Below are 24,989 nucleotides of genomic sequence, written 5' to 3'. Positions count from 1 at the left end.
CTTTCCTGCCATGGTTAAGGGAATCACTGCAGTTGTTAAGGGAATCATGCAGTCATTAAGCAAATCCAATTTTCCTCATTTACTTTGCTTCTTAGAAGCTGGGTGGGAAGTTTGCAATGGCGATCACACGACCCAGGGACACATTAATAATGTAAATCTGCACCATTTATTCTGATACACACACACACACGTGTCTTAGGCACTCACTGCTCAGCCGCCGTAGTTTTTCCTGAGCATCGCGCAGAAGTCCTTTGGCCTCATCTCGCAGGTGCTCTGCTTTCTTTCGGGCCCCCACAACATGCTGGGCTTTTCGTTCCACTAACTCCTGCATGGTGCGGTATCGATCACCCAGCGGTCCCTCCAGCACCTGAGATTCAGCAGGAAACATCAGCAGGCAGTATAGATAGTCTTTGACATGCGAGTATAATTGAGCCTAGCAATTATGGTTGTAACCCGATTGTAAAACAGGCCACCACGTGACTGGGCCCATTTTTATAACTTTTTTTTGCCGTGGTCATTCAGCAAAGGTAGAAGTCATAAAGCAAATGCTCCAGTGATTCAGCAAACATTGTGGTGGTTAGGTTGCTAAGTGAACCCATTGTTTCCTATAGGTTGGTTTTTGGCAAAAAACTGAAGTAAACACCAGGAGATAGTGAGTGATGATCATAGCTCTTGGGCTTTGGTGTTGTTTTTTTAAGGGCTTTCCAATTTAATGATTTCAAGTAAATAAGATGCTGCACAGGAGAGGTTGATGGCTATTAGCAGGATGGCATGTCTGAAGCTTTCCAAAGCAGTGTTTCTCAACCTTGGCCACTTGGAAGTGTGTGGACTTCAACTCCCAGAATTCCCCAGCCAGCATATTGGGCTGCAGAATTCTGGATGTTAAAGTCCAAACATCTTAAAGTTGCCAAGGTTGAGAAACACTGTTCCAGAGGAAGAGTGGCAGAGGATGCTGAGAGTTGTAGCTCTCTAAATATTGATGAAATATAATTTCACCACCACAAGGCTAGAGGGATGATGAATATCTCCCTGTTTGTTCCTGCTGGAGACTTCAGTGCACACACCCCTGGAATTCCTAATAAAAATTCATTTTTATGGATGACGGTATCTTGGCACTGTCCATGGCAGTGGTTAAAATGCAGTATTGCAGGTAAACTCTGCCCAGAGCCTGGAGTTCGATCTTGACAGAGTTCAAGGTTGACTCAGCCTTCCATCCTTTTGAGGTCGGTAAAATGAGGACCTAGATTGTTGGGGGCAATATATAAATAATGCTTACATTGTGAATTGCCCAGAGAGTGCTGTAAAGAACTATGGAGCAGTCTACAAGTCTAAATAGTATTGCTATTTTTGCTACCAGCTTCATATATTAGCATCTGATCATTAGCTGACCATTTCTTAGGTCACACAATTTCACTATTTTGACGGGAAATCATTGTGAAAACAAATTTTGGATAACACCTGATACAATATAAGCAATTTGGGTGTTACAATTGTCAGGACATATTTGTAGTAATTCACTTGAGATCTCAATAAAATCAGCAAGCTTGAATCTCTGAAGAGACTGAGACAAAAACAAAATACAGTGAATCAATGATGATCTATTATGTCCTAAACAAAGGAACAAGGAGAGTTCATTTTTTCAAGTATCATTTTTAATCAGAAATGTCTGATTTGGGTTATTTGTTGTGAGCTACCAGATCTGTACGAAAAAGGTGCAAATATATTAGAATGAAAATTAACCAGTTAATACTCCAACAGGCTGAGTTATGGCTCTGGACGCCACCACCGAGCAAAGAAAAGATATTTAAAATTTATTTTTTTATTTGTCACAACATTATATATAAGCATAAGCATGAAATAACTATACGATATATGAGCATATATATAAGCATAAGTATGTAATATTAATTGGATATAATGAAAGGAAACATTATGACAGGAACGGTAGGCATGCTTGTGCTCTTATGCACACCCCTTACAGACTTCTTAGGAAAGGGGTGAGGTCAATAGTAGACAGTTTTTGGTTAAAGCTTTGGGGATTTTGGGAAGAGACCAGAGAGTCTGGTAGTGTATTCCAAGTATTAACAACTCTGTTACTGAAGAGACAAAAGTCTATCATGCTGTGGGCAAGGGTTCTTTTATTTGTACTCCATAAATTGAGTTTGTGTTGTTGCAGAAGATGAGGTCAAGGCAGTTGCTGAGTGTTGTATTGTTAGTTACTAGTTGTTCAAGACCTAGATTTGTAACAGCGTTGTACAGGGTAGTATGGATGGATTCAGTTGTACATTTATTTGTTATCCAGTTAATAAGAGGTAGATTGAGGTCACCCACGAAGATGAGAGGATATGGGCAAGAGGTAGTCCATGTTAGTAATGTGGTTAACATGTTCGCATGTGCGATGTTCTAAATTTTCCCAAGCCATTGTTCATTTTTCCCAGAATCCTACCTGCTCAGCTTCCTCAGCTCGGTTCTTGGCAGCACTGGCTGTCTCTTCTGCTCGGGTGGCTGCCAAGATGTTGCTGGCCCGCTTCATTTTGAGAACGTCCACCTGCCGGTCAAGATGGCCCACCCGTTTCTTGGCTGCAGCCAACTCTACCTCAGCATTTGCAGTCTTCCTGTTAATCTGGTAGAAAAAGGTAGATAAGAGGGGGGACAGGAGAAACATGCATGGAGGCCCATGTTCTGGAAGCATCGACATGTCCAGTGAGGGCTGCTTGCCAAACCTGAGGGAGTCCTTTGTCTAGGAGATGAAGCGACAGAAGTGATATCTAGATACAAGAAGTGAACGCCGCCAAACCTGAAGTTTAAGTGTATAGTGATAAGGGAGGTGAAGGGTTTGTATTCCCTCATTGTGCTGGTGTGCATTTGGCCAGTAGCCTTTTTTGGGGTGAGGGGAACAATTTCCTCTTGGGGAGAAATGAGCAGATAAATCTACTAATACTGGGCTAACCGCAGATGGTTTAGGGATCTAGTGAATGGAGGTGATCCTTCTTCTTGTACTTTAGGATTGATTTTTTTAAGGGCCTTTCAATTTAATGATTTCACATAAATTTTTTAGAGATTTTACGTAGGAGGGTTTGATGGTTATTAGCATGATGGAGTATTTAGAACTTTCCAAAACAATGTTTTTCTTTCCTCTTTTGTTATCCTTTTATTTTGTTTACCATTTTATCTTTTTACTGCACTGTTTTGATTTATTGTTAATTACTGAGTGTCCTTGGAGATTTTAGTGATATGTAAATGTAGATACAAATAACATACAGGTAGTCTTTGACCTACCACTACAATTAAACCCAAAATTTCCATTGCTAAGCAAGGCAGTTGTTAAATGTGTCTTGCTTTATTTTACGACAGTTTTGGCCACAGTTGTTAAGCAAAACACTATAGTCGTTAAGTGAATCATGCAGTTGTTCAGTGAACCGGGCTTCCCCCATTGATTTTGCTTGTCGGAAACCCTCTGGGAAGGTTACAAGTGGTGTTCATGCCCTGCTCAGTGCAACTATCATCAAACAGGCCAGTTGCCAAGTGCCCAAATGTTGATCACGTGACCATGTGGATGCTGCATCGGTCGTAAGTGTGAAAAATGGTCAGAAGTCACTTTTCCCCCTGTGCTGTTGTAACTTCAAATGGTCACTAAATGAATAGTTGTAAGTTGAGGACTACCTGGAACGGCTAGCATTTTGATTGGCATGAATGGGAATCTGGAAGACACATTTAGGCTTAAAAAGGTCAATGGCTGATTCCTTATAAGCCATCAAGTTGGTGTTGGCTCTTAGCCACACAGATTGATTCTCCAGGATGATCTGTCCATCACCTGGTCCATCAGGTCTTTCAGTGAAGCACCGATCTCACCAACGTAACCAAGTCCATCCACTTTGCTGCTGGTATTCTTAGGAATCTTTTAATGTTATAAGCCACCCCAGAGTCTCTTCATGGCAAGAAGTGGGGGGGGGGCGATAAATTTAATAAAAAAATAAAATCTTTTCCAACCGTGGGCTTCAAAAGTGTTAAGTCACAAACATGGGTTAAAGCGAAATATGGGAAGCTAGTAACATGGTTAACCGAGCAAGGAAATTCACAACTTGCCTCACAGGAAATTATTGGCATCTCACCACTCATGAGCCACAACACCAAGGCAACACAGCTAGAAAGGACTACACAAGCATATTTAGCGTTGCTTCACAGATTAAAGACAAATAAATATTAAACGGCTGTCAGGATGTGCTCTCAATTTCAGGAAAGTGGTTTGGAAGCTTGATTGGTTGCCCTCAGATCTTGAAGCCCCTTTTTTAAAAAAAGCTTCCAGAGCTGCCAAGATTGCACTGCCAAAAAATGCTGAGCGACAAATTTGATGGTAAAGTACTGAACAACAACGGCGGTGCAATTCAATGTCAATTTTCATTGAGGAATAAAAAGAAAAGCTGACGTGTGAAGACTTCGATATGCAAAAATCACAACATAGAAAAACTAAAGGATGCCCTTCAGCATCATAATTCATTGTTCTGCCACTAATGGTTGTGGTAGATGTTCACTGTAACCACAAAAGAAGTAATACTGCTACCTTATCTGACACATCGAATGCAACATTCAGGCATGTTATTTTCTTTGGGCTGGTAAAAATAATTCATTATAGTGCCTTACCTCATTAACAACTGTGTTGGTGTGTTGAATATCATCGTCTGCAGAGTTGATGGCTTTTTCGGCAGCATTTTGAGCCCGTTTGGCATCATCCAGAGCCCTTTTCACTGCTTCAGCTGCGTTTTTAACACTCTCTGCACGAGCGCTGGGGAGGAAAAATTCAGTAAGACTGAATAGAAGCCTACATTCATCAGCAAATTTGATGCGATAAAAATCAGCATCAAAAGGGAGGTTGTGGAACTATTAGTTGCCATTATCACTAAATGAAATCTTCCCATTGCTGGTGCTTTGCACAGGTAGTCCTTGACTTATGGCTGTAATTGAGACTGTAAAGGAATTACGGTCCCTACAAGTTGTGCCTGCTTTAGGTGGGTCACCACGTGAGTATGCCTGATTTTATGATCTTTTTTTGGCAGTTCATTAAATGAATTACGACAGATGTTAAGTGAATGCCGAGGTTGTTATTAAGAGCTGTGGTGGGGCAGAGGTTAGCATGCAGTTCTTCAGGTTACTTCTGCTGACTGCTGGCTACCAGCAGTTTGGCAGTTCGAGTCTCATCAGCTCAAGGGTGACTCAGCCTTCCATCCTTCCAAGGTTGGGAAAATGAAGACCCAGATAGTTGGGGGCAATAAGCTGACTCTGGAAAGTGCTCAGAGGGGACTGTAAAGCACTGTGAAGCGGTATATAAATCTAAATGTGGTTGCTATTAAGTGAGCACACTTGTTAAAGGAATACATTGTCCACAATGTAACGGGTTTTTTTGCCAGAAACTAGAACTAAACATTGGTTTCCAGAAAGAGAGAAAAGAAAGGAAGGAAGGAAGGAAGGAAGGAAATAAGAAAGAAAGAGAAAGAGTAAATCATGGTCATGTGACCAAACGGATGTAAATGTGAGCTTGTTTTTCAAGCACTCAAAACGTGATCATGGGACTGCTGCGCAGTGGTGGAGATTGAGGCCACCAGAACTTCAAATCTAAGTCATAAGTAGCCCTGAAGAGGTTCTTCGTAACTTTAAACGGTTGCTAAGAGACCCGTTGTAATTCAAATATCTCTGATCGTAAGACGCTCAGGATATAAAGCAGAGGGTTAATTTGTCTGAACTATGCTTGCTTGTGAATTTCCCAGACCGTTTAAATGAGAAAACCCTATAGTTTTCTGCCTGATTAAGCAATATTGGAGCACACTTCAATTCAGTAGAAAGAAGAGGACTGCCATGGAAAGAGGCAGTTTCAATTCCCAACACGTAACGTGTTCAGCTCTTTATGCAATCATCCTCCAGAAATTGATCAGAAGGATCCAGGTGAAAAAAGAGATTCAGCTCTGCTTTTCCTGAGCTCCCTCTACCCTCTCTGCCATACTTACTTGGCCCGGCGTGCATCCTGCAGTAGCTGCCCTGCGATGTGGACATCGCCTGCTGTTTGATCCAGGATGGCATCCACATTGGCCAGGCTGCTGACCCTCTCCTTGATCTCCTCGGCAAGATGGTGGATCTGCACGGGGGATGCTGGGATGGAGAGCTCCAGCACACGGGAAGCCACCAGTGCAATGCTGTCAGGATCTGCCCCCTCGACTGTATGCAGGATGGATCCATTAGAGCTGTGGAAAAGTAAATGGCAGCCCCCTTCCTGGCTATCCACAGGACTCCCTCTTAAAGGGGCCTCTGCCTTAAGTCTGGGGTCTTCCATCCCGATGCGAGTGTTCTCCCAAATTCCCCCAGAAGTATATTACTCTATACCCGTAATGGCGAACCTATGGCACGCGTGCCGGAAGTGGCACACAGAGCCATCTCTCCAGGCACACTAGCCGTCACCCGTTGTTCTTCCTGGTTCCAGCCAGTTGGTCTTCGCGGGAGCGTCGGAAACCAAGAGAGCAGCTCCCTGGCGCACGTGCACCGGGAAACTGAGCTTTTGGTTTCCAGTGAACGCATGTGTGCCGGCCAGCTGGTTTTCATGCGTGCATGCACACCAGAAACTGGAAGACCATGCACACCGGGGAACAGCTTTTCCGGTTTCTGACACTCCCATGCGTGCACCCCGGGGAGCTGCTTTTCCAGTTTCCGATGCTCCCCCCACACGCATGCGCACACTCCTGTTTCGGCACTTGGTGCCGAAAAGATTCGCCAACACTGCTCTATATATTTTCTCACTGGGATATTTCCTTTTTTATATTTAGGAGACAGTTTGGATGCTCTGCCGGGAAATGGGCCCATCGGGGAGAAGGGGGCAAATCAGGGGTGAAATCTAGCAGGTTCTGGAGAACCGGTAGCGGAAATTTTGAATAGTTCAGAGAACCGGCAAATTCCACCTCTGGCTGGCCCCAGAGTGGGGTGGGAATGGGGATTTTGCAATATCCTTCCCCTGGAGTGGGGTGGGAATGGGGATTTTGCAGTATCCTTCCCCTGCCACGCCCACCAAGCCACGCCCACCAAGCCACGCCCACAGAACCGGTAGTAAGAAAAAATGGATTTCACTCCTGGGGCAAATCAGAAGAGTTGTTGGCTCTGGGTCTCTCAAGTGCAAAAAGGACTCAATTTTAAGATCATTGCTTTTTATGTCTTCTATTTTAAAACAGCTCAATGATGTCTCATCTTTTGTTCTTTTGGTGCTTTGCAAGGGTGTCAAAACCAATGGCAGGCACACAGATGTTGCACACATGTGCAAAAGAGGCAAGGCTTAGATCTCAATATGCCATTTGCATATTTTCACCATCACTGCCCCCTCCCCCAATACTTCTGTTTTCATAAGTTTTTACTATTTTGGGCTGAGGCCTCCCAAAATTGGAAATGGCCTGAACTTGCCCAGATCTTCGAGAAGATCTGATTGCGATGCCGGATTCAGAGAGGGAGATGGTGGCTGCAGCTGCAGCACAAGGAGGTAACTGATCTGTGCATTTAGTTAACCATTATTGCAGCTGTAAACCAATATATCTGGAGGGGTTGGGAAAGGCTGCACAAGTGATTGGTTCTTACGAACTGGGAGAGGAAAGAGAGACTCCTAAGCAAGTAAAAAGTTAATTCAGGGATGTCTGGAGATAAGAATGGAGGAATTTGGGACACATTCAGGAACAATTACTTTCTTTCTTTCCCTCCCTCCCTCTCTTCCTCCCTTCCTTCTTTCCTTCTTCTCTCTCTCTTTCTTTTTCTCTCTCCCTTTCTTTTTCTTTCTTTTCTTTCTTTCTATTTCTCTCTCCCTCCCTCTCTTTTTTTTTCTTTCTTTCCCTCTCTCCTCCCTCCCTCTTTCTTTCTTTCTTTCCCTCTCCCTCCCTCTTTCTTTTTCTTTCTCTCTCTCTCTCTCCCTCTCTTTCTCTTTCTTTCTCTCCCTCTCCCTCTTTCTTTCTTTCTTTCGTTCTTTCCTTCTTTCTTTCTTTTTCTTTTTCTCTCCCTCCCGTTCTCTTTCTTTCTCCCTCCCTCTTTCTTTCCCTTCCTTCCTTCCTTCCTTCCTTCCTTCCTTCCTTCCTTCCTTCCTTCCTTCCTTCCTTCCTTCCTTCCTTTCACCTTAACAGTTGCCCTATTAGGGAGATGGGCAACATATGCATTTAATAAATTTAATTAATAAACAAATATATATATTTTTTTTACTCTCTATTTATGTGTTTTTATGTGCCTGTTAACCGCCCTGAGTCCTTCGGGAGATAGGGCGGTATACAAATACGATTAATAAATAAATAAATAATAAATAAACAAATAAATAAATCTTCATGTACTTTCTACTTCTAGTTTCTCAAAATCACCATTTTTGAAGCAAAATGAGTTAGTGTATAAACATTCATGATCACATTTTGAATCCCAACATTTTATATATATTTTTTAGATGTTTCTGCCAAATTCTGAGATCTTATAAGTCTTATCTCATGGAGGCCATTTTGGCATCAGACACAGAAGGATTCTCTTGAGTTGAAATTGATTCCCAAAGTCTTCATGGCTGTGTTTAGACAGGGTTCTGGGCAATAATGGCGTAAGGATGGCCTGCTAATATCTTCTTCAAAGTTGTTTATTCAATAATACCTTTTTTTTTTAAATTAGATCCAGCCCTTGCCTTTTGTCTAGGAAAGTGATGGCGAACCTTTTTGGCACCAAGTGTGCAAACTGGAACACGTATGCATGTGCACGCACTGGAACACCGGAAACTCGAAGACCAACTGGCCAGCATGTACAAGCCTGTTTTCAGGCTATTTTTCGGGCCATTTTTGGGCTGTTTTCAGGCTGTTTTTGGGGGGCATGTTCAGGGCATTTTTGGGCCATTTTTGTCCTGGAAAACGGCCAAAAAACAGGCTGTTTTTGGCCGGTTTTTTGGCCGTTTTCTGGCACTCATGAAGACTAACTGGCCAGCATGCATGCGCATGCTGGAAACAAGAAGAGCAGCTGGTGACAGCGCGCATGCCTACAGAGAAGGGTCTGTGTGCCACCTCTGGCACACATGCCATAAGTTCACCATTACGGGTCTAGGACTTCAGGGTGTAATACAGGGGTGAAATCTAAAAATTTTCCCTACCGGTTCTGTGGGCGTGGCTTAATTGGTGGGTGTGGCTTGGTGGTCAGATGACTGAATGGGCATGGTCAATAATAAAAAAATAATAAAAATAATAAAGTATACAAAACTTGGGAGGCACCGGTCTACCTTCTTTAAAAATAGAGGCCCCAGTCTACCAATTGCCTTTTTTTGGCAGGCACTGGTCTACCTTCTTTAAAAATAGAGGCACTGGTCTACCTTCTTTAAAAATAGAGGCACTGGTCTACTAGCTGCCTACAGCGCTGATCATCTGTAGTGCGGCTCTTGAAGTGCCATGGCAGTCATTTAAGGCCGTTTGCAGCTATATCACCACCAAGTGCTTCAGGGACAGAGAAGAGGAACAGCAAGGCGTGGGCAGTGGTTGGGGGGCAGGGATTTTTGCTACCGGTTCTCCGAACTACCTGCTCCCATCGCTACCGGATCGCGTGATCCGGTCCGAACCGGGAGCATTTCACCCCTGGTGTAATAGTATATTCCCTTAGCACAACAATAACCCTGTGAGGTAGCTTAGGCCAAAAGAGAGTGAATGGAGATTATAGGGCTGAGGTAGATTTGAACCAGTGTCTGTCTCCCCAGTCCCAGGCCAGCACTTTAACCATGAACCACAATGGCTCTTCCACATTCCTGCTCTTTTCGAGGGGGGGGGTGTCTCATCCAAGCTTTAGCCACAACTGGGCCTGTTTAGCTTTCTGAAATCAGTCAAAAATGGCTAGCTGTTATCACTTAGCTGGGCCCAGGGAAGATGTCAGAAAATTGAATGATACTGAAGGCACGAAGGCTGGGTTTTCTTTTTTACCCCTTTCTATTTTATACGTATTAGATTTTCTTGAACGTTTTGGACTATACCTGGAATGTTTTACACAACTTGTCTTGAAAGACACCTGTTCACGGAGGGCAGAATATATACTTTTTAATAAAAACACGGCAAAAACAGAAGAGAGGGGGAGGTCCCGCACCTCTCGTACTTACGATTAAGGAATTCTTTGACTTGCTGGATAAGGTCTCGCAGTTCCTTATTTGAGTGTTCCAGCCGAGCTTTGGTGGCATTGGCATGATCCAGTGCTGCCTGTGCCCGCTGCTTTGCTTCAGCTGCCCGGGCCTTTGCGTTGGAGACCTGTCCAAAACACATCCCAGGGCCTGGTCAACCAGCAGGGGGCAGCAGATACACAGGGATGAGGAAGTTGCTGCAGCTCCCCCCCCCCCAGAATGAATGAATGCTGCTTCCCAAAAATGAAAGGAATCCTATTGGGATCATCATCTGATGGGGTAATGAAAGGCACAGAATGTTCTCGGATTTGCCTTGCCCAAATGTCAACCAAGCAACAACCCTCCCTTACCTGCTGCAGCAGACTTTCCACTTCAGAGACTGCGTTGTGCAGCTCCTCTTCGACATGGCGGGCTCGGTCCAGTGCGTTGTCAGCGGTGGCCACTGCTCCGTTGCAGTGGAGGCCTCCACAGTGACGCCTGCCATCCTCGTCATAGCAACCGGCCCCTCCACAGGAATCAATGGCACAGGGAGTGTCTCCCTGGGCCCCACAGACCTAAAAAGTGTGTGTGTGGGGGAGAAAGCTGAAGCTGCAGGGTCTTTCACTCTATTCCCCCCCCACCTGCTTTTCACAACAGCTCTTCTCAGACTGCTCTTCCCCTCAACTGACACTGGCAATTTGCATAAACCTTCACTTTGACTCCATTATGTACAGCAAGAGGTTTATGGCACCTTAGAGACAAATAAATAAACTTTTAGGGAACACAGTTCACTTGATTAGTTGAAAAAAAGAAAGTGGATTTACTGGCATTCATATTTATTTATAGAAACAGCTACTGTTGGGGAGGGAGCAGAGAAAGGGGAAGGAAATAATTGAAGGAGAGGTGGGAAATAGCGGTAATTTTCTTCCAAGAGAAAAGCAGTTCTATCTGACAGATATTCTTTGCACTGATCAGCTAATTAATCTGCACGAAGCAACCCTTTCTTTGTTTCATATATGAGAAATGGTGTTAAATCTTGCAAGGAACTACTGCCAAGCTCCCCGAAACTGACAAACCAAAGAAACAAGAATCACACGGATTTTAAGGCCAGTTTGAGTTAAAAAAAAAAAATCTTGAAAATTATGACAATAAATTCACAGCCAGATTTACAATTAGCTGATTAAGGCAAGGAAAAACTTCCTTCCCAAAGCAGCTCACACCTGTATGGTGGATTTATTTCAATTACACTGATATCAAGAGGCCCAAGTTCTCTGACGGCGCATGGAGTTCTCTGATGTGTATAATATATGCATGGTGCAGTTATATGTTTCTGTATGTATATAGCATGTGTATATGTGTGTCATGTATGTGTTTGGGTAGATATACACTTTCCCTTGAGAGCAGGCAACAGAATTTCATTTTTAATGTGGCCAGTGTGCTCACAATAAAAAAAAATGACATTAAAAGTTTATCTATCTATCTATCTATCTATCTATCTATCTATCTATCTATCTATCTATCATCTATCTATCAACTATCTATATCATCTAGTCCAGGGGTCTCCAACCTTGGCAACTTTAAGCCTGGTGGACTTCAACTCCCAGAATTCCCCAGCCAGCAAAGCTGAAGTCCTCCAGGCTTAAAGTTGCCAAGGTAGGAGACCCCTGATTCTAGTCCCACCTTCAATCATCAGGAGACAGAGTTCTAGTACCACCTTAGGCATGAAAAGTTATTTGGTGATTTTGGGCCAATTACCAGGAAAACGGTGAGTTCTAATCCTACTTTAGGCATAAAAACCAGCTGGATGGCTTTGGGCTGGTGACTCTCTCTCAGCCCAACCCACCTCATAGAGTTGTGGGGAAAATAGGAGGAGGAAGGAATATTAGGCATGCTTACCAAACCTTGAGTTACTTATAAAATAATAAAGATGGGATAAAATAATAAAGATGGGATAAAATAACTAACACGAACATTTTCCAAGTTGTCTTAGCAGACTTGAAACATCCTGTTGGCCATGCTGCCTCACCTTCTCATTAATCAGATCCAGGCTCAGCCCTCGGGTGCGCGTCGAGAGGTCCACCAGCCCTCGGCGGTTGGCAGCATTCTGCCGATTGAAAGCTTCCCTTCGGGACATCATCAGATGTTCTGTGCGACGCCTGGAAGCAGCTGATTGGCTGACGGGGCTGGGCACAGCCAAGGTCGAGGCATTAGCCTGGTGCTCTGCTTCGCGTGACTGCACAAAGGACTGGTGGATGCTGTCATAGGCCCCTGCCAGGGGAGGAATTATTTAAAATAAGCATCCCAGGGGGCCTCTCCTGGGCAGTAAAACCTCTTTCACTAGACCTGCAGGAAACGCTCCTAGAATCATCAGTGTGTTTCCTAAATTCCCACTTGGAGGAAAGAGACAATACAGAACATGATTTGTTTCCACAGCACAGTTGTAAATTCCAGTTTCAAACTAGGTGAAATACTCCCTATTTTCTCATTAGAATTGGTTTGCTCTGTTGGATTTGAGAAAACTAGGTGTTGTGATCCAGGCCCAAGTAGGTAGTAATAAACTTAGTCCATGGAAAAACAAACTTTATTCGAACAGCTGGGAATTACTTCATTCCCAGCGTCATTCAATTCAAAGTAAAACAAATGCCTCCCAACACAAATTCCTGTTATCTCACAAACCTTAGTCCAATTAGGCAAACTGTCAAAGGCCCTTCCTGGAAAACGTCCAGAAGCCACAAAAACAAAGACGTACACAAAGCAGAAGACGAAACAGAAGACGCAGCTACAAAGTTGTTTTCCAGCAAAGCTGAAACGCTGGTGCTGGTCTGTTTTAAGCTTTATGGGAGGGGCCAATCATCTCTTGGCCCTACTCCCGAGTTGTCCTCTTTGCTTGAGCTGCTCTTGCCTTCTGGCAGCTCTTCTCATGCGTGCATTAGGAACAGGCTCCTCCTGTTCCTCTGCCTCACTACTATCAGTCTCTGGAGGCTCTGGAGTCCGCACCTCACTTCCCAATGGCCCTGGCTTCACTTCAGCCTCATCGCTGTCCAACTCCGTTGCCAGCTCCGTAGGCTGCTGACGGACCACAACACTAGGGCAGGAGAGGAGAGGCCTGGCCTTATCCCCACAGTATCAATTCCAAAGAGAGACAAGGAACATGAGAAATGTGGGAGACGTTTCAGTAGAACAGAATATTTATAGCTCAGGGTTGGAGTCCTCGGTTCTCTCTGAATTTCGTTGTCTGCTTGCAGATTATCTGACTAGGTAACATCATCAGTACTGCTGAGTGTGGGGTTTGCTTGAAGCTGTTTTAGAATTCTTTGATTAGAGAATTGCCTTTTGCTTGATTATTGTCTGGTGTTAATCCCTGCTTATCTGGATATAGGCTGCTGGAGAGGATGTATTCTGGGGATGCTGCAACAGGTTTAAGTGTGAAAACCAGTCATAAATAACTTTTTTTCAGTGCCATTGCAACTTTAAATGGTCACTAAATGAATGGTTGTAAGTTGAGGACTACAGGCGGTGCCAATGGGATCGGTTTGAATTCTTTAATCTTAGGATTTATGAGGGATTCTGGTAAGAGATGGGCTGTACCTCATGAGATTCAGGAAGAATTAAAATGCCTTGCAGACCTAATTCAGAGAGCTTTAAGATGAATTTTGTGCAGGACGAAGAAGATAGCCAAGAAAATGATGCGGTGACAGGTACTGGGAATGGTGCTAAGACCGAGTTGTGGATATAGAAGCACCAATGAAAAAGCATAGATCAGAGTTTCTCAACCTTGGCAACTTCACAATCTGTAGACTTCAACTCCCAGAATTCTTTCTCAGGAACAGAAAGGAAGGGAAACTGAGGAGGAAGTGGTTCTTTATCTGAAAGTTCTCAGATTCTCATTGGACAGCTCTTGGCTAGAGAGTTTTTTTCTCCTGTTTGTCTGCATAGTGGCGCTACCCATTTCAAACAAAATCTTCCTACCCAAAACATGCTGCAGGAGAAGCCCCCCCCCCAAGATGTTAAGATAGTGGGAGCCATTCCAGCATTTCCTAAAGATGGGACTTTCCCCAAAAGCCTTTGGGGCAGGGATGTCACTTAATCAGAGGCAGCTGGGAATGGGGATTGCTAGAACAGAGGCAGATGGTACTGTTGAAGATTTTAGGACTGTTTTAGGTTGTATGAATGGGAGAGAAACATGAGGAACAAGCAGCAGACAAACTGTAAACAAAATAATTAAAGCTAGCTAATAGGTTCACCACTGCCCTATGAATGAATATGAATGAATGAATATTTTAATTTGTATACCGCCCTTCTCCCGAAGGACTATGATTTAAGCCCGTGGTGAATTCCAAATTTTTTTACTACCGGTTCTGTGGGCGTGGCTTGGTGGGCATGGTGTGGCTCGGTGGGCATGACAGGGGAAGGATACTGCAAAAACTCCATTCCCACACCACTCCAGGGGGAGGATACTGCAAAATCCCCATTCCCTCCCCACTCCTGGGGGAAGGATATTGCAAAATCTCCATTCCCACCCCATTCTGGGGCCAGCCAGTGGTGGTATTTGCTGGTTCTCCAAACTGCTCAAAATTTCCGCTACTGGTTCTCCAGAACCTGTCAGAACCTGCTGGATTTCACCCCTGCCCCATAGCATTTGCAGCCTACATTTTACATTATGATGATCACCAGAGAAGACACTCCAGTGGAGTAGAGACTCTGGAGGATTTGCTGGATCAATCCAGTATAAAGGAGAACCACTGTACTGTATAAGTGGTCCTCACTTAACACATTTTGGTTGTAAGTCAGTGCAATCATTACTCTATGTAACCTGATTTAATTTTATACCCGTTTTTACAACAGTTGTAAAATGAGGCACCACGGTTAAAGCAGAGCACATGGTTGTTAAGGGAATCCAGCATATCCAATAGGCTGATTTTGCCATTTTGTGCCAGAAAACATCAAAAAAGTGGCAAATCACAGTCATACAATTGTGGGATGCTACAACTGGTTGTAAATGCGAGATGGTTGCCAAGCACACAAAATGAATCATGTGGCCTTGGAATAGTGTGTGTGTGTGTGTGTGTGTGTGTGTGTGTGTGTGTGTGTGTGTCAGTCGTGATTTAAGGATGGGTCATAATTTTTTTTTTAATCCATCGTAACTTCAAACAATCATTAGCAACTAGTTGTTAAGCAAGGACTACCTGTAGCGTTTAGCGGGTCAAACTAAGTGGGAAAAACTACATTCTAATTCTCATTCAGTCAAGCAGCTCCACAGAAGCTGCCTAAAGAGAAAAAAACACCAAGGGTAGGGATACAGGGAAGAATACCATGTGGATAAATACAGAGTAGTCCTTGGCTTACAACGGTTCGTTTAATGACTGAAGTTACGACGACACTGAAAAAAGTGACTTACGGCGATTTTTCACACTTATGACCCTTGCAGCATCCCCATGGTTGCATGATTTACATTCGGCTAGTTCATATTTATGACGGTTGCAGTGTCCCGGGGTCTCTAACCCTAACCTTTTGACAAGCAAAGTCAATGGGAAATCCTGATTCAGAGTGCAACTAATTTAATGACTGCAGCAATTCGCTTAAGAAATAAAGCAAGAAAAGTTGTAAAATGGGGCAAAACTCACTTAACAAATTTCTCACTTGGCAACATAAATTTGGGGCTCACTTGTGATCATAAGTCAATGTGGTCGTAAGTAAGGACTACCTGTATAGACAAGGGATTTGCAGTTGTGGATTGCTTTGTTTTCTAGACAGAACAATGACAGAAAACACTTACCCAACACGTTGGTATTTATTAGAATATTAAGCTGGCGTTTCAGGTCTGCTAGGCTAAGATTGAGGCCCCGAACGCCACGCTCCAGGGTGCCCAGCGCATGGTTGGCATTAAAATTCTTGTCCTGTGTGGCTGTCAGCAATCCCTCCAGCTGGGTCAGTGTTTCTGTTATATCAGCTATCTCCTGCCTGATCAGAGCAAAGAGAGAGACATGAAATACCTCCCCCAGACTTGTTAATCCAATCTGATGCTTTTTCTTTAGGGGCTACTTTAAAATGTGTGGATTTCAACTCCCAGAATTCCTCAGCCAGCCAAGGCTGGCTTTGGGATTCTGAAAATTGAAGCCCACACATTTTAAAAAAATATTATTTTAGTATTTAAATAATCCATCTTCCATTAAACAGTGTGTCATCTGGGTATAAATATTTGTGCAATAACAGTTAAAATTTACAATCATATTCATTATTAGTGCAGAGTGCAGAGAAGAGCAACAAAGATGATTAGGGGACTGGAGGCTAAAACATATGAAGAACGGTTGCAGGAACTGGGTATGTCTAGTTTAATAAAAAGAAGGACTAGGGGAGACATGATAGCAGTGTTCCAATATCTCAGGGGTTGCCACAAAGAAGAGGGAGTCAAATTATTCTCCAATGCACCGGAGGGTAGAACAAGAAGCAATGGGTGGAAACTAATCAAGGAGAGAAGCAACCTAGAACTAAGAAGAAATTTCCTGACAGTTAGAACAATTAATAAGTGGAACAACTTGCCTGCAGAAGTTGTAAATGCTCCAACACTGGAAATTTTTAAGAAAATGTTGGATAGCCATTTGTCTAAAATGGTGTAGGGTTTCCTGCCTGGGCAGGGGGTTGGACTAGAAGACCTCCAAGGTCCCTTCCAACTCTGATATTATTATTATTATTATTATTATTATTATTATTATTATTATTATTATTATTATTATTATTATTATTATTATTATTATTATTATTATTAAATCTATTCTTAGCTTAATAGCAATACATTAAATATCTGATACTTTACATTAGTTTGCTTAACTCTATTAATTATTTTCTATATTTTACTCATCTACTTTTATTTCTAATTTTTATATTTATTCTCTAACCATCGATAAAATGTTTCCCATATTGCATAATAACCAGTTTGTTCTTTCTCTTTAATTGCCAGTGTTAATCTATTCATTTCTGCACATTCTAATATTTTCCTTATCATATTCCCCTCTGTAGGAATCTCTTTACTTTTCCAGTTTTGTACAAATACAATTCTAGCTGCGGTTATTACATGAATAATCAAATATACACTTTCTTTATTATAAGTTTCAGGTAAGATCCCCAACAGAAATATTTCATGTTTCAAGTCAATATATTGTTGTATCATCTTTTCCAGCCACGTGCATATTTTTATCCAATAGAAGTCCACACATCTTAAAGTCACCAAGTTTGAGAAACATTGAATTAGAGAGACTAGAGTTCAGCGACAAAAAGCAACTGCTTTATATCCAGAAATTCCTCAGTTCCACGTGGCTCTTGGAAGAGCTACTGCCAGCAGGAATATGATTTTGTTGGTAGATGATAAGGTAAAGGTAAAGGTTCCCCTCGCACATATATGCTAGTCGTTACCGACTCTAGGGGGCGGTGCTCATCTCCGTTTCAAAGCTGAAGAGCCAGCGCTGTCCAAAGACGTCTCCATGGTCATGTGGCCAGGATGACTCAACGCCAAAGGCGCACGGAACACTGTTACTTTCCCACCAAAGATGGTCCCTATTTTTTTACTTGCATTTTTTATGTGCTTTCAACTGCTAGGTTGGCAGAAGCTGGGACAAATAACAGAAGCTCACCCCATTACATGGCACTAGGGTTTCGAACCGCTGAATTGCCAATCTTTTGATCAACAAGCTCAGCGTCTTAGCCACTGAGCTACTGCATCCCTTGGTAGATGATATAAAGCAGTTTTCTATATAGTCAATATATTGCTATAGAGGGAAGCTAACAACCAAACCCCAATGGGGACAGAGATACGTTCTTTAATGTTTATTCAATACATCTAATCCCTGGAGTTACACCTGCTTAGAAGATGGGAATTTGAGGGTTTTTTAAATTAGGTTAGGCTAAGAACGACTGGAAAGAAATTCAATCTTTATATTAAAGAGTAATTATTAGGATTTCTCTCGTTTTAAGAAAACATTGGTGAGCAATAGTAAAAGAAATGTGCAAGTGTGTTCACATATTACCATACATAAAAAGGTTCCCCTCGCACATATGTGCTAGTCGTTCCCGACTAGGGGGCAGTGCTCATCTCTGTTTCAAAGCCGAAGATCCAGTGCTGTCTGAAGACGTCTCCGTAGTCATGTGGCCGGCATGACTAAATGCCAAAGGCGCACGGAACACTGTTACCTTCCCATCAAAGATGGTCCCTATTTTTCTACTTGCATTTTTTACATGCTTTCGAACTGCTAGGTTGGCAGAAGCTGGGGCAAGTAACGGGAGCTCACCCCATTACATAGCACTAGGGATTCGAACTGCTAAACTGCTGACCTTTCGATCAACAAGCTCAGCGTCTTACCCACTAAGCCACCGCGTACGTACATACATACATACATACATACAATGGCACAATTTGTTTGATTTGATGTTCTAAGAACACTCACCATAGTTTATAGTTTAGCAGGAGTTATGAACTCTATTAATTGTGTTTAGTCAATTAATTGCTTTTGAGTTAATGAATCAATTTATCCAATTAATTGTTTTTGAGTTAATGACTTAATTCTGCAGAAACTTGCTTGGGATGGAATTATTCTTTTTTGAAATAAAATCAGGTGACTTCATTTTAAATGTGTCCATTAATTTGTGGCAGCAGATATATAAAATTCTGCGGTCAAGTTAATTGGCGAAGTCTTGAATAACTGAAGATTTTTTTAATTAACTGGAGACCTCTAGCTTACAAAACATGCACTCAGGACGATGAATCCTGCCTAATCCCTGTTCTTCCACTCCTGTCTGCTCCAACTTTTGGGCCAGTTGACGTGAAGTATTAGTACCACTTTATAAATCCTTACTAAGACCACAGCTAGAATACCGCACCCAGTTTTGGTCACTACATTTCAAAAAATTGCACCAAAATTCCAAAAATGTTGGGAAAAGTGCAAAAAAAAAAAAAAAAAAAAAGCAGCTAAAATGATTAAAGGCCTGGAGACCAAAACATATGAAGAACGGTTGCAGGATTTGCGTATGGCTAGTCTAGAGAAAAGAAGGACTAGGGGGGGTATGACAGCAGTATTCCAGTATTTGAGATGTTGCCACAAAGAAATAATAACAACAACAACAACAACAACAACAACAACAACAACAACAACAACAACAACAACAACAACAGAGTTGGAAGGGACCTTGGGTGACTTCTAGTCCAACCCCCTGCCCAGGCAGGAAACCCTACACCATTTTAGACAAATGGCTATCCAACATTTTCTTAAAAATTTCCAGTGTTGGAGCATTCACAACTCTGCAGGCAAGTTGTTCCACTGATTAATTGTTCTAACTGTCAGGAAATTTCTCCTCAGTTCTAAATTGCTTCTCTCCTTGATTAGTTTCCACCCATTGCTTCTTGTTCTACCCTCAGGTGCTTTGGAGAACAGCCTGACTCCCTCTTCTTTGTGGCCTACAAAGAAAAAGGGGTCAACCTATTTGCAGGACCAGAGGGCAGGACAAGAAACAATGGATGGAAACTAATCAAGGAAGGAAGCAACCTGGAATTGAGGAGACACTTCCTAACAGTGAGGACAATTAACAAGTGGAGCAACTTGTCTTCAGAAATTGTGAGTGCTTCATCACTGGAAGTTTTTAAGAAGAGACCAGACAGTCACTTGTCTGAAATGCTATAGGATCTCCTGCTTGAGAAGGGAGCTGGACCAGAAGACCCACAAGGTCCTTTCCAGCTATATTTTGATTCAGTTTAGTGGAAGTTGAGGCTGGGCTGACTTACCGCACATCGTCCATATTATGCAAGAGGTGAGCGATGGCAGTGGCGGTGGCATTGCGAGCACTGACCACAGCCTGGATGGTGCTCAGTTTGTCCTGCAGCCGACGGAAGGGACCCTCGAAAGTGCCAGCAAGCCCCGTTTGGTGGAGCTGTTGAGCCCGCTGCATCAGGTTGCGAGTGTGGGCAGCCAGGTCTTGCACAATGCGATCCCAGTCTCCAAAACATTGGTGGCAGGGCTGGCAGGCAGGGAAGTCACCAGCAAAACCACGGGAGCACTGGTCACAGCGCACGCCAGATACCCCTGGGCGGCAGGAGCAGTGCCCAGTAGTACGGTGACATTGCAGCTTCTCAATCCCACGTGGATCACAGTCGCAGGCTGCCAACAACACACAAGAAGCTTAGCCCACCCTCTCTGCTCTTCTGCACAGTGCCCCTTAGCAAGCTAAGTTCGGCTGGGCTGCATTCTTCCAGAAATAATTCCTGTAACAAGTTGAATTGAACCTCAGACATCAAATCAGTGGTGGGTTTCAAAAATTTTTTACTACCGGTTCTGTGGGTGTGACTTGGTGGACGTGGCAGGGGAAGGACATTGTAAAATCTCCATTCCCTCCCCAGTTCAGGGGAAGGATACTACAAAATCCCCATTTCCTTCCAATCAGCTGGGACTTGGGAGGCAGAGAATAGATGGGGGCGGGGCCAGTCAGAATTTTTACTACCGGTTCTCTGAACTACTCAAAATTTCCGCTACCAGTTCTTCATAACGGGTTAGAATCTGCTGAAACCCATCTCTGCATCAAACACATTTTCCTATATTTCGTACAGGTTGTCAGGCCTCAACTCACAACTCATATATTAAGCGCCCATTCACAGTTACAACGGCACTGAAATATGACTAGTCCTCACACTTACAACTGCTGCAGCATTCCTATGGTCACATGATCAGAATTTGGATGCGTGGCAACCAGCATATATTTACAATGGTTGCAGGGTCCCAGGACACATGATCGCCTCTTTTTTTAATCTTTCTAGCCAGCTTTTGACAAGCAAAGTCAACGGGGGAAGTCTGGTTTTGCTTAATGAGCATGTGATTTATTTAATCACGTGGTCATTAAGCAGTTATTTGCTTAACCAACTGTGGGAAAGGCCATAAAATCGGGCGCGAGTCATTTAACTTTTTTGCTTAGCAACGGAAACGGAAACTTACAATTGTGGTCGTAAGTTGAGGATTCCCAGTATGCTTCAGTTCTATCTATTCCAATCAATAATAAAAGCTCTATTTTCTCAGCACGGGTGCCCTTATTTGAGGTAGGATTGTTTTAAAAGAAGGATTGCGTTGTTTCATAATTTTATCCGCTTGACTGCTTGCATGCTTTCAGGAATATAATTGCACACTTGGCTGTCACAATCTCTACGGAGGACTCGTTTACCTTATCCCAACACTTTCTTCAGTTTTTGGAATAAATAAATCAACAGTATGCTAAAGTGCCACTTTTCAATGATGATTTTTTAAAAAAAATGAACTTAAATAAGAATATTAAGACTCTACTAGATGTAAGATATTTACTTTGCTTTTAAAAGCAACCTGCCTATTCCCCTCCCTCCGCAAGAAACAGATTTAAATTTGGAGTCTTGTCATTTTGATAAAGTTTCACATATTGCTTTCTCTCTTACCTCTGCATTGCTGACCTGGCTGACCCCAATGGTTCTCCTGGCACTCTGAACAGGTGCGGCCTCCAAATCCTGGCCGGCATTGGCATTGCCCTGTGAACTACAAAGACAGGCGCCATTAGGGGACCCGAGGCTGCTAACAACGGCAGAGGTCGAAATACGGTATGAGGCATGTGAGAGAGGCAGGAAGAAATGGCAGCAGCAATAGCAATGTTAATACCATAGTAACAATAATATAGTAGTACATAATATTAGAACATGCTGAAGTATATGCTCTGTAAAGCCTGATTATCTTCTTCTGGTATCTTCCCAATGGGAGCTACAATAGAACCTAAATCTGTGAGAATAACCTTGGGAGGCAGAAGGAAGAGTTCCAGTCTAGACTATGGTCTAATAACAGAAAACTGAATCCAAAGAACGGATGGGAGTAGAGAAAGCATCTCAGAAGGGACCTCCCTGGTTCTCAGCGAAGTATAGACAAGGCAGGAGAAGACTACCATACTTTTCAGAGTATAAGACACACTTTTCTCCCCCTAAAAGAGGGTGGAATTGTTGGTGCGTCTTATACACCGAATACAGCCATTTTTGGCCTCCTGAAACCCTGCCCCGTGCGTCCTGTTTTTGGCAAAAACGGGATGCGCAGAGGGTTTGGGAGGCCTGCAGAATACTCCTGGGGGCTGGGGAGGGCAAAAACGTGACATGTGGGGGGTTTTTTTGCCCTCCCCAGCCCCCAGAAACACTCTGCAGGCCTCCCGAACCCTCTGCGTGCCCTGTTTTAATGAAGAAATGGTCCTTTTTTGGCCTCTCAAACCTCCCACATGTCGCATTTTTGCCCTCCCCAGCCCCCAGGAGCACTCTGCAGGTCTCCCAAACCCTCTGTGCATTCCTTTTTTTGCAAAAACAGGACGCACAGAGGGTTTGGGAGGACTACAGAGTGCTCCTGGAGGCTGGGGAGGGCAAAAACTTTTTTCTTCTTGTTTACCTCTTCAAAATCTTGGTGTGTCTTATACTCCGGTGCGTCTTATAGTCCGAAAAATACGTACTTTCACACTTGCAAAATTCTGTTATTGTAATCTTACAATAGAGGTAGTATTAATACTCGTTGTTTTGGTTTTCTGAATGACTAACAATATCTGCACATTACCAAGGTGGAAGAAATGACAACAAACTTATGCAGTAGATAAGGTGTAAAATTATGGATATCAGCCAGTTTGGGACAGTATGGCTTTCTTGCCCAAAACTATTTAAATTCACTGTGGGGGGAAATTTGCTGTCAGAAGGATTTAAAAGGTGATCATATGACCTTGGGACACAGCAACGGTCACAAGTATGAACCAGTGGCCAAGCATCTGAATTTTGATCAAATGAACTTGGGGATGCTGCAAAGACTGTAACTATGAAAAACAGTCGTAAGTCACTTTTTTCAGGGCCATTGTAACTTTGAACAGTCACTAAATGAATTGTTGTAAATCGAGGACTACTTGTGTTGTTTCATAATGCTTACAGCACTCTCTAAGTCAGGGGTCAGCAACCTGCGGCTCTGGAGCCGCCTGTGGCTCTTTCATCCCTCTGCTGTGGCTTCCTGCTGCCAGTCAGCTCCACAATTGATAGGACTTTCAGTTAGGATAGGTATTTTATTTATTTTTATTTTATTTATTTTTTATTTATTTATTTTTGTCACCACAGTATATATAAGCATAAGCATGAAAATAACTATATAATATATGAGCATATATATGAGCGTAAGTATGTAATAACTATATTAATTGGATATAATGAAAGGAAACAATAGGACAGGACCGGTAGGCACGTTCGTGCTCTTATGCACAAAAGGAAAAAGGACGTCGTGCTAGGAGACATTATGGTGGGAGAAACTGGACTTCCGGTTGGCTCCAGAATTGAACGAGGGGTTTCCAGTTAGGGCCTTTGTGGCTCTTTGAGTGTTTAAGGTTGCCGACCCCTGCTCTAAGTGGTTTACAGAGTCAGCCTATTGCCCCCAACTATCTGGGTCTTCATTTTACCAATCTCGGAAGGATAGAAAGCTGAGTCAACCTTGAGCCTGGTGAAAAATCAAAGTCCTGGAGTGAGCAGTGAGTTAGCCTGCAGTACTGCATTCTAACCACTCTAACCATTCTAACCATCACGGCTCCAACCCACTTTTTATCCTCTTATCAAGCCTTTGAAATACAGCTGAATTAAACTTTCCTCCCCTTCTCCCAGCTTATCAGTCAAGGGCTTCCTGCAAGCTGGAGTCTTCCAGGTTGTGGCCCACCCTGTTCTTCTACACTGGAAGCTCTCCAGTTTTCAGCACAACATTGACCAAGATGCCTAACCCTGTCTACACAGAGCTTAGACTGACCTGATTGCAAGCGGGGCTCAATGAGTAATAGGAATGGCAATCACAGGGTTGGCAGCCCTGCCCGCTGGTTAAGTTCCAGAAATTGGGGGCACAACGGTCACAGTTCTGTCCTTGGACATTGGGCAGGCACTGGCACTGCCCACTGTACCAATCACATTGGCACTGGTCCTCCGATGAGCATTTGCTCTGCACGGTACCCAGATAGTTACAAGAGCAACCTGCAGGGAGAAAAAAAAATAATAATCAGCCCACTGTTTTAGTAAGGTTGCGCAGACTGTCTTCTTAATAAGTCTGCACCAGGGGTCTTCAACCTTGGCAATTTTGAGCCTGGTGGACTTTAACTCCCAGAATGCCCCAGCCAGCAAAGCTGGCTGGGGAATTCTGGGAGTTGAAGTCCATCAGGCTTAAAGTTGCCAAGGTTGGAGACCCCTGGTCTGCACAACCTTTTAGTAAATGTTTTAATAGGATTTGAAGGACTGTCTTTTTCCCAGTCATATCTACCCAACCCACCAGAGTGAGGAGGCAGGGAATGCTATGGGTCCCCTCTGCTAAGGAGGTCCATCTATCAGAACCCATAAGAAGGACCTTCTCGGTGGTGGCTCCCCCCTGCCTGTGGAACATCATCCGCATAGAGATAAGATTGACCTCCACTGTGACTCTCTTTTGCAAGACCATGAAGACGTGGTTGTGCCAATGGGCCTGGGAACCCAGAGGGAGATGGAGCCAATCAGATGGCTCATCTGATTCACATTGCCAAGGGTGGAGGGGGGGTTTACTGCTTTTTTATTGGGGGTTATCCCAGTGATGAAATCCAATTTTTTTTACTACTGGTTCTGTGGGCATGGCTTGATGGCGTGGTGTGGCTTGGTGGGTGGGACTTAGTGGGCATGGCAGGGGAAGTATACTGCAAAATCTCCATTCCCACCGCATTCCAGGGGAAGGATACTGCAAAATCCCCATTCCCTCCCCACTCTGGGGCTAGCCAGAGGTGGTATTTGCCAGTTCTCTGAACTACTCAAAATTTCCGCTACCGGTTCTCCAGAACCTGTCAGAACCTGCTGGATTTCACCCCTGGTTTATCATCT

At 43.4% G+C, this 24,989-nt stretch overlaps 1 protein-coding gene across 2 annotated transcripts in view; it reads right to left on the bottom strand.

Annotated features, from left to right (window-relative positions):
* Positions 1–24,989, bottom strand: part of LAMB2 (laminin subunit beta 2) — a 79,182-nt gene that overhangs the window by 1,057 nt on the left and 53,136 nt on the right. The window contains exons 22-32 of one of the 2 annotated variants that reach the window (XM_058168156.1): positions 23,905–24,122; positions 21,549–21,645; positions 19,881–20,253; positions 15,888–16,072; positions 12,138–12,379; positions 10,483–10,686; positions 10,115–10,259; positions 6,000–6,207; positions 4,642–4,783; positions 2,447–2,623; positions 208–367 (exon numbers count right to left, since the gene is read on the bottom strand). In XM_058168156.1, the coding sequence (XP_058024139.1) occupies positions 208–367; positions 2,447–2,623; positions 4,642–4,783; positions 6,000–6,207; positions 10,115–10,259; positions 10,483–10,686; positions 12,138–12,379; positions 15,888–16,072; positions 19,881–20,253; positions 21,549–21,645; positions 23,905–24,122 (2,151 nt within the window). Of the gene's footprint in view, positions 1–207; positions 368–2,446; positions 2,624–4,641; positions 4,784–5,999; positions 6,234–10,114; positions 10,260–10,482; positions 10,687–12,137; positions 12,380–15,887; positions 16,073–19,880; positions 20,254–21,548; positions 21,646–23,904; positions 24,123–24,989 lie in introns of those variants that run through there. The other variant, XR_009153310.1, reaches the window with a different exon arrangement.

This window comes from Ahaetulla prasina, chromosome 2, assembly GCF_028640845.1.
Source record: "Ahaetulla prasina isolate Xishuangbanna chromosome 2, ASM2864084v1, whole genome shotgun sequence".
Lineage (NCBI taxonomy): Eukaryota > Metazoa > Chordata > Lepidosauria > Squamata > Colubridae > Ahaetulla > Ahaetulla prasina.
The sequence above is the reverse complement of the archived record's forward strand: the minus strand, read 5'-3'. Positions and strand labels throughout refer to the sequence as shown.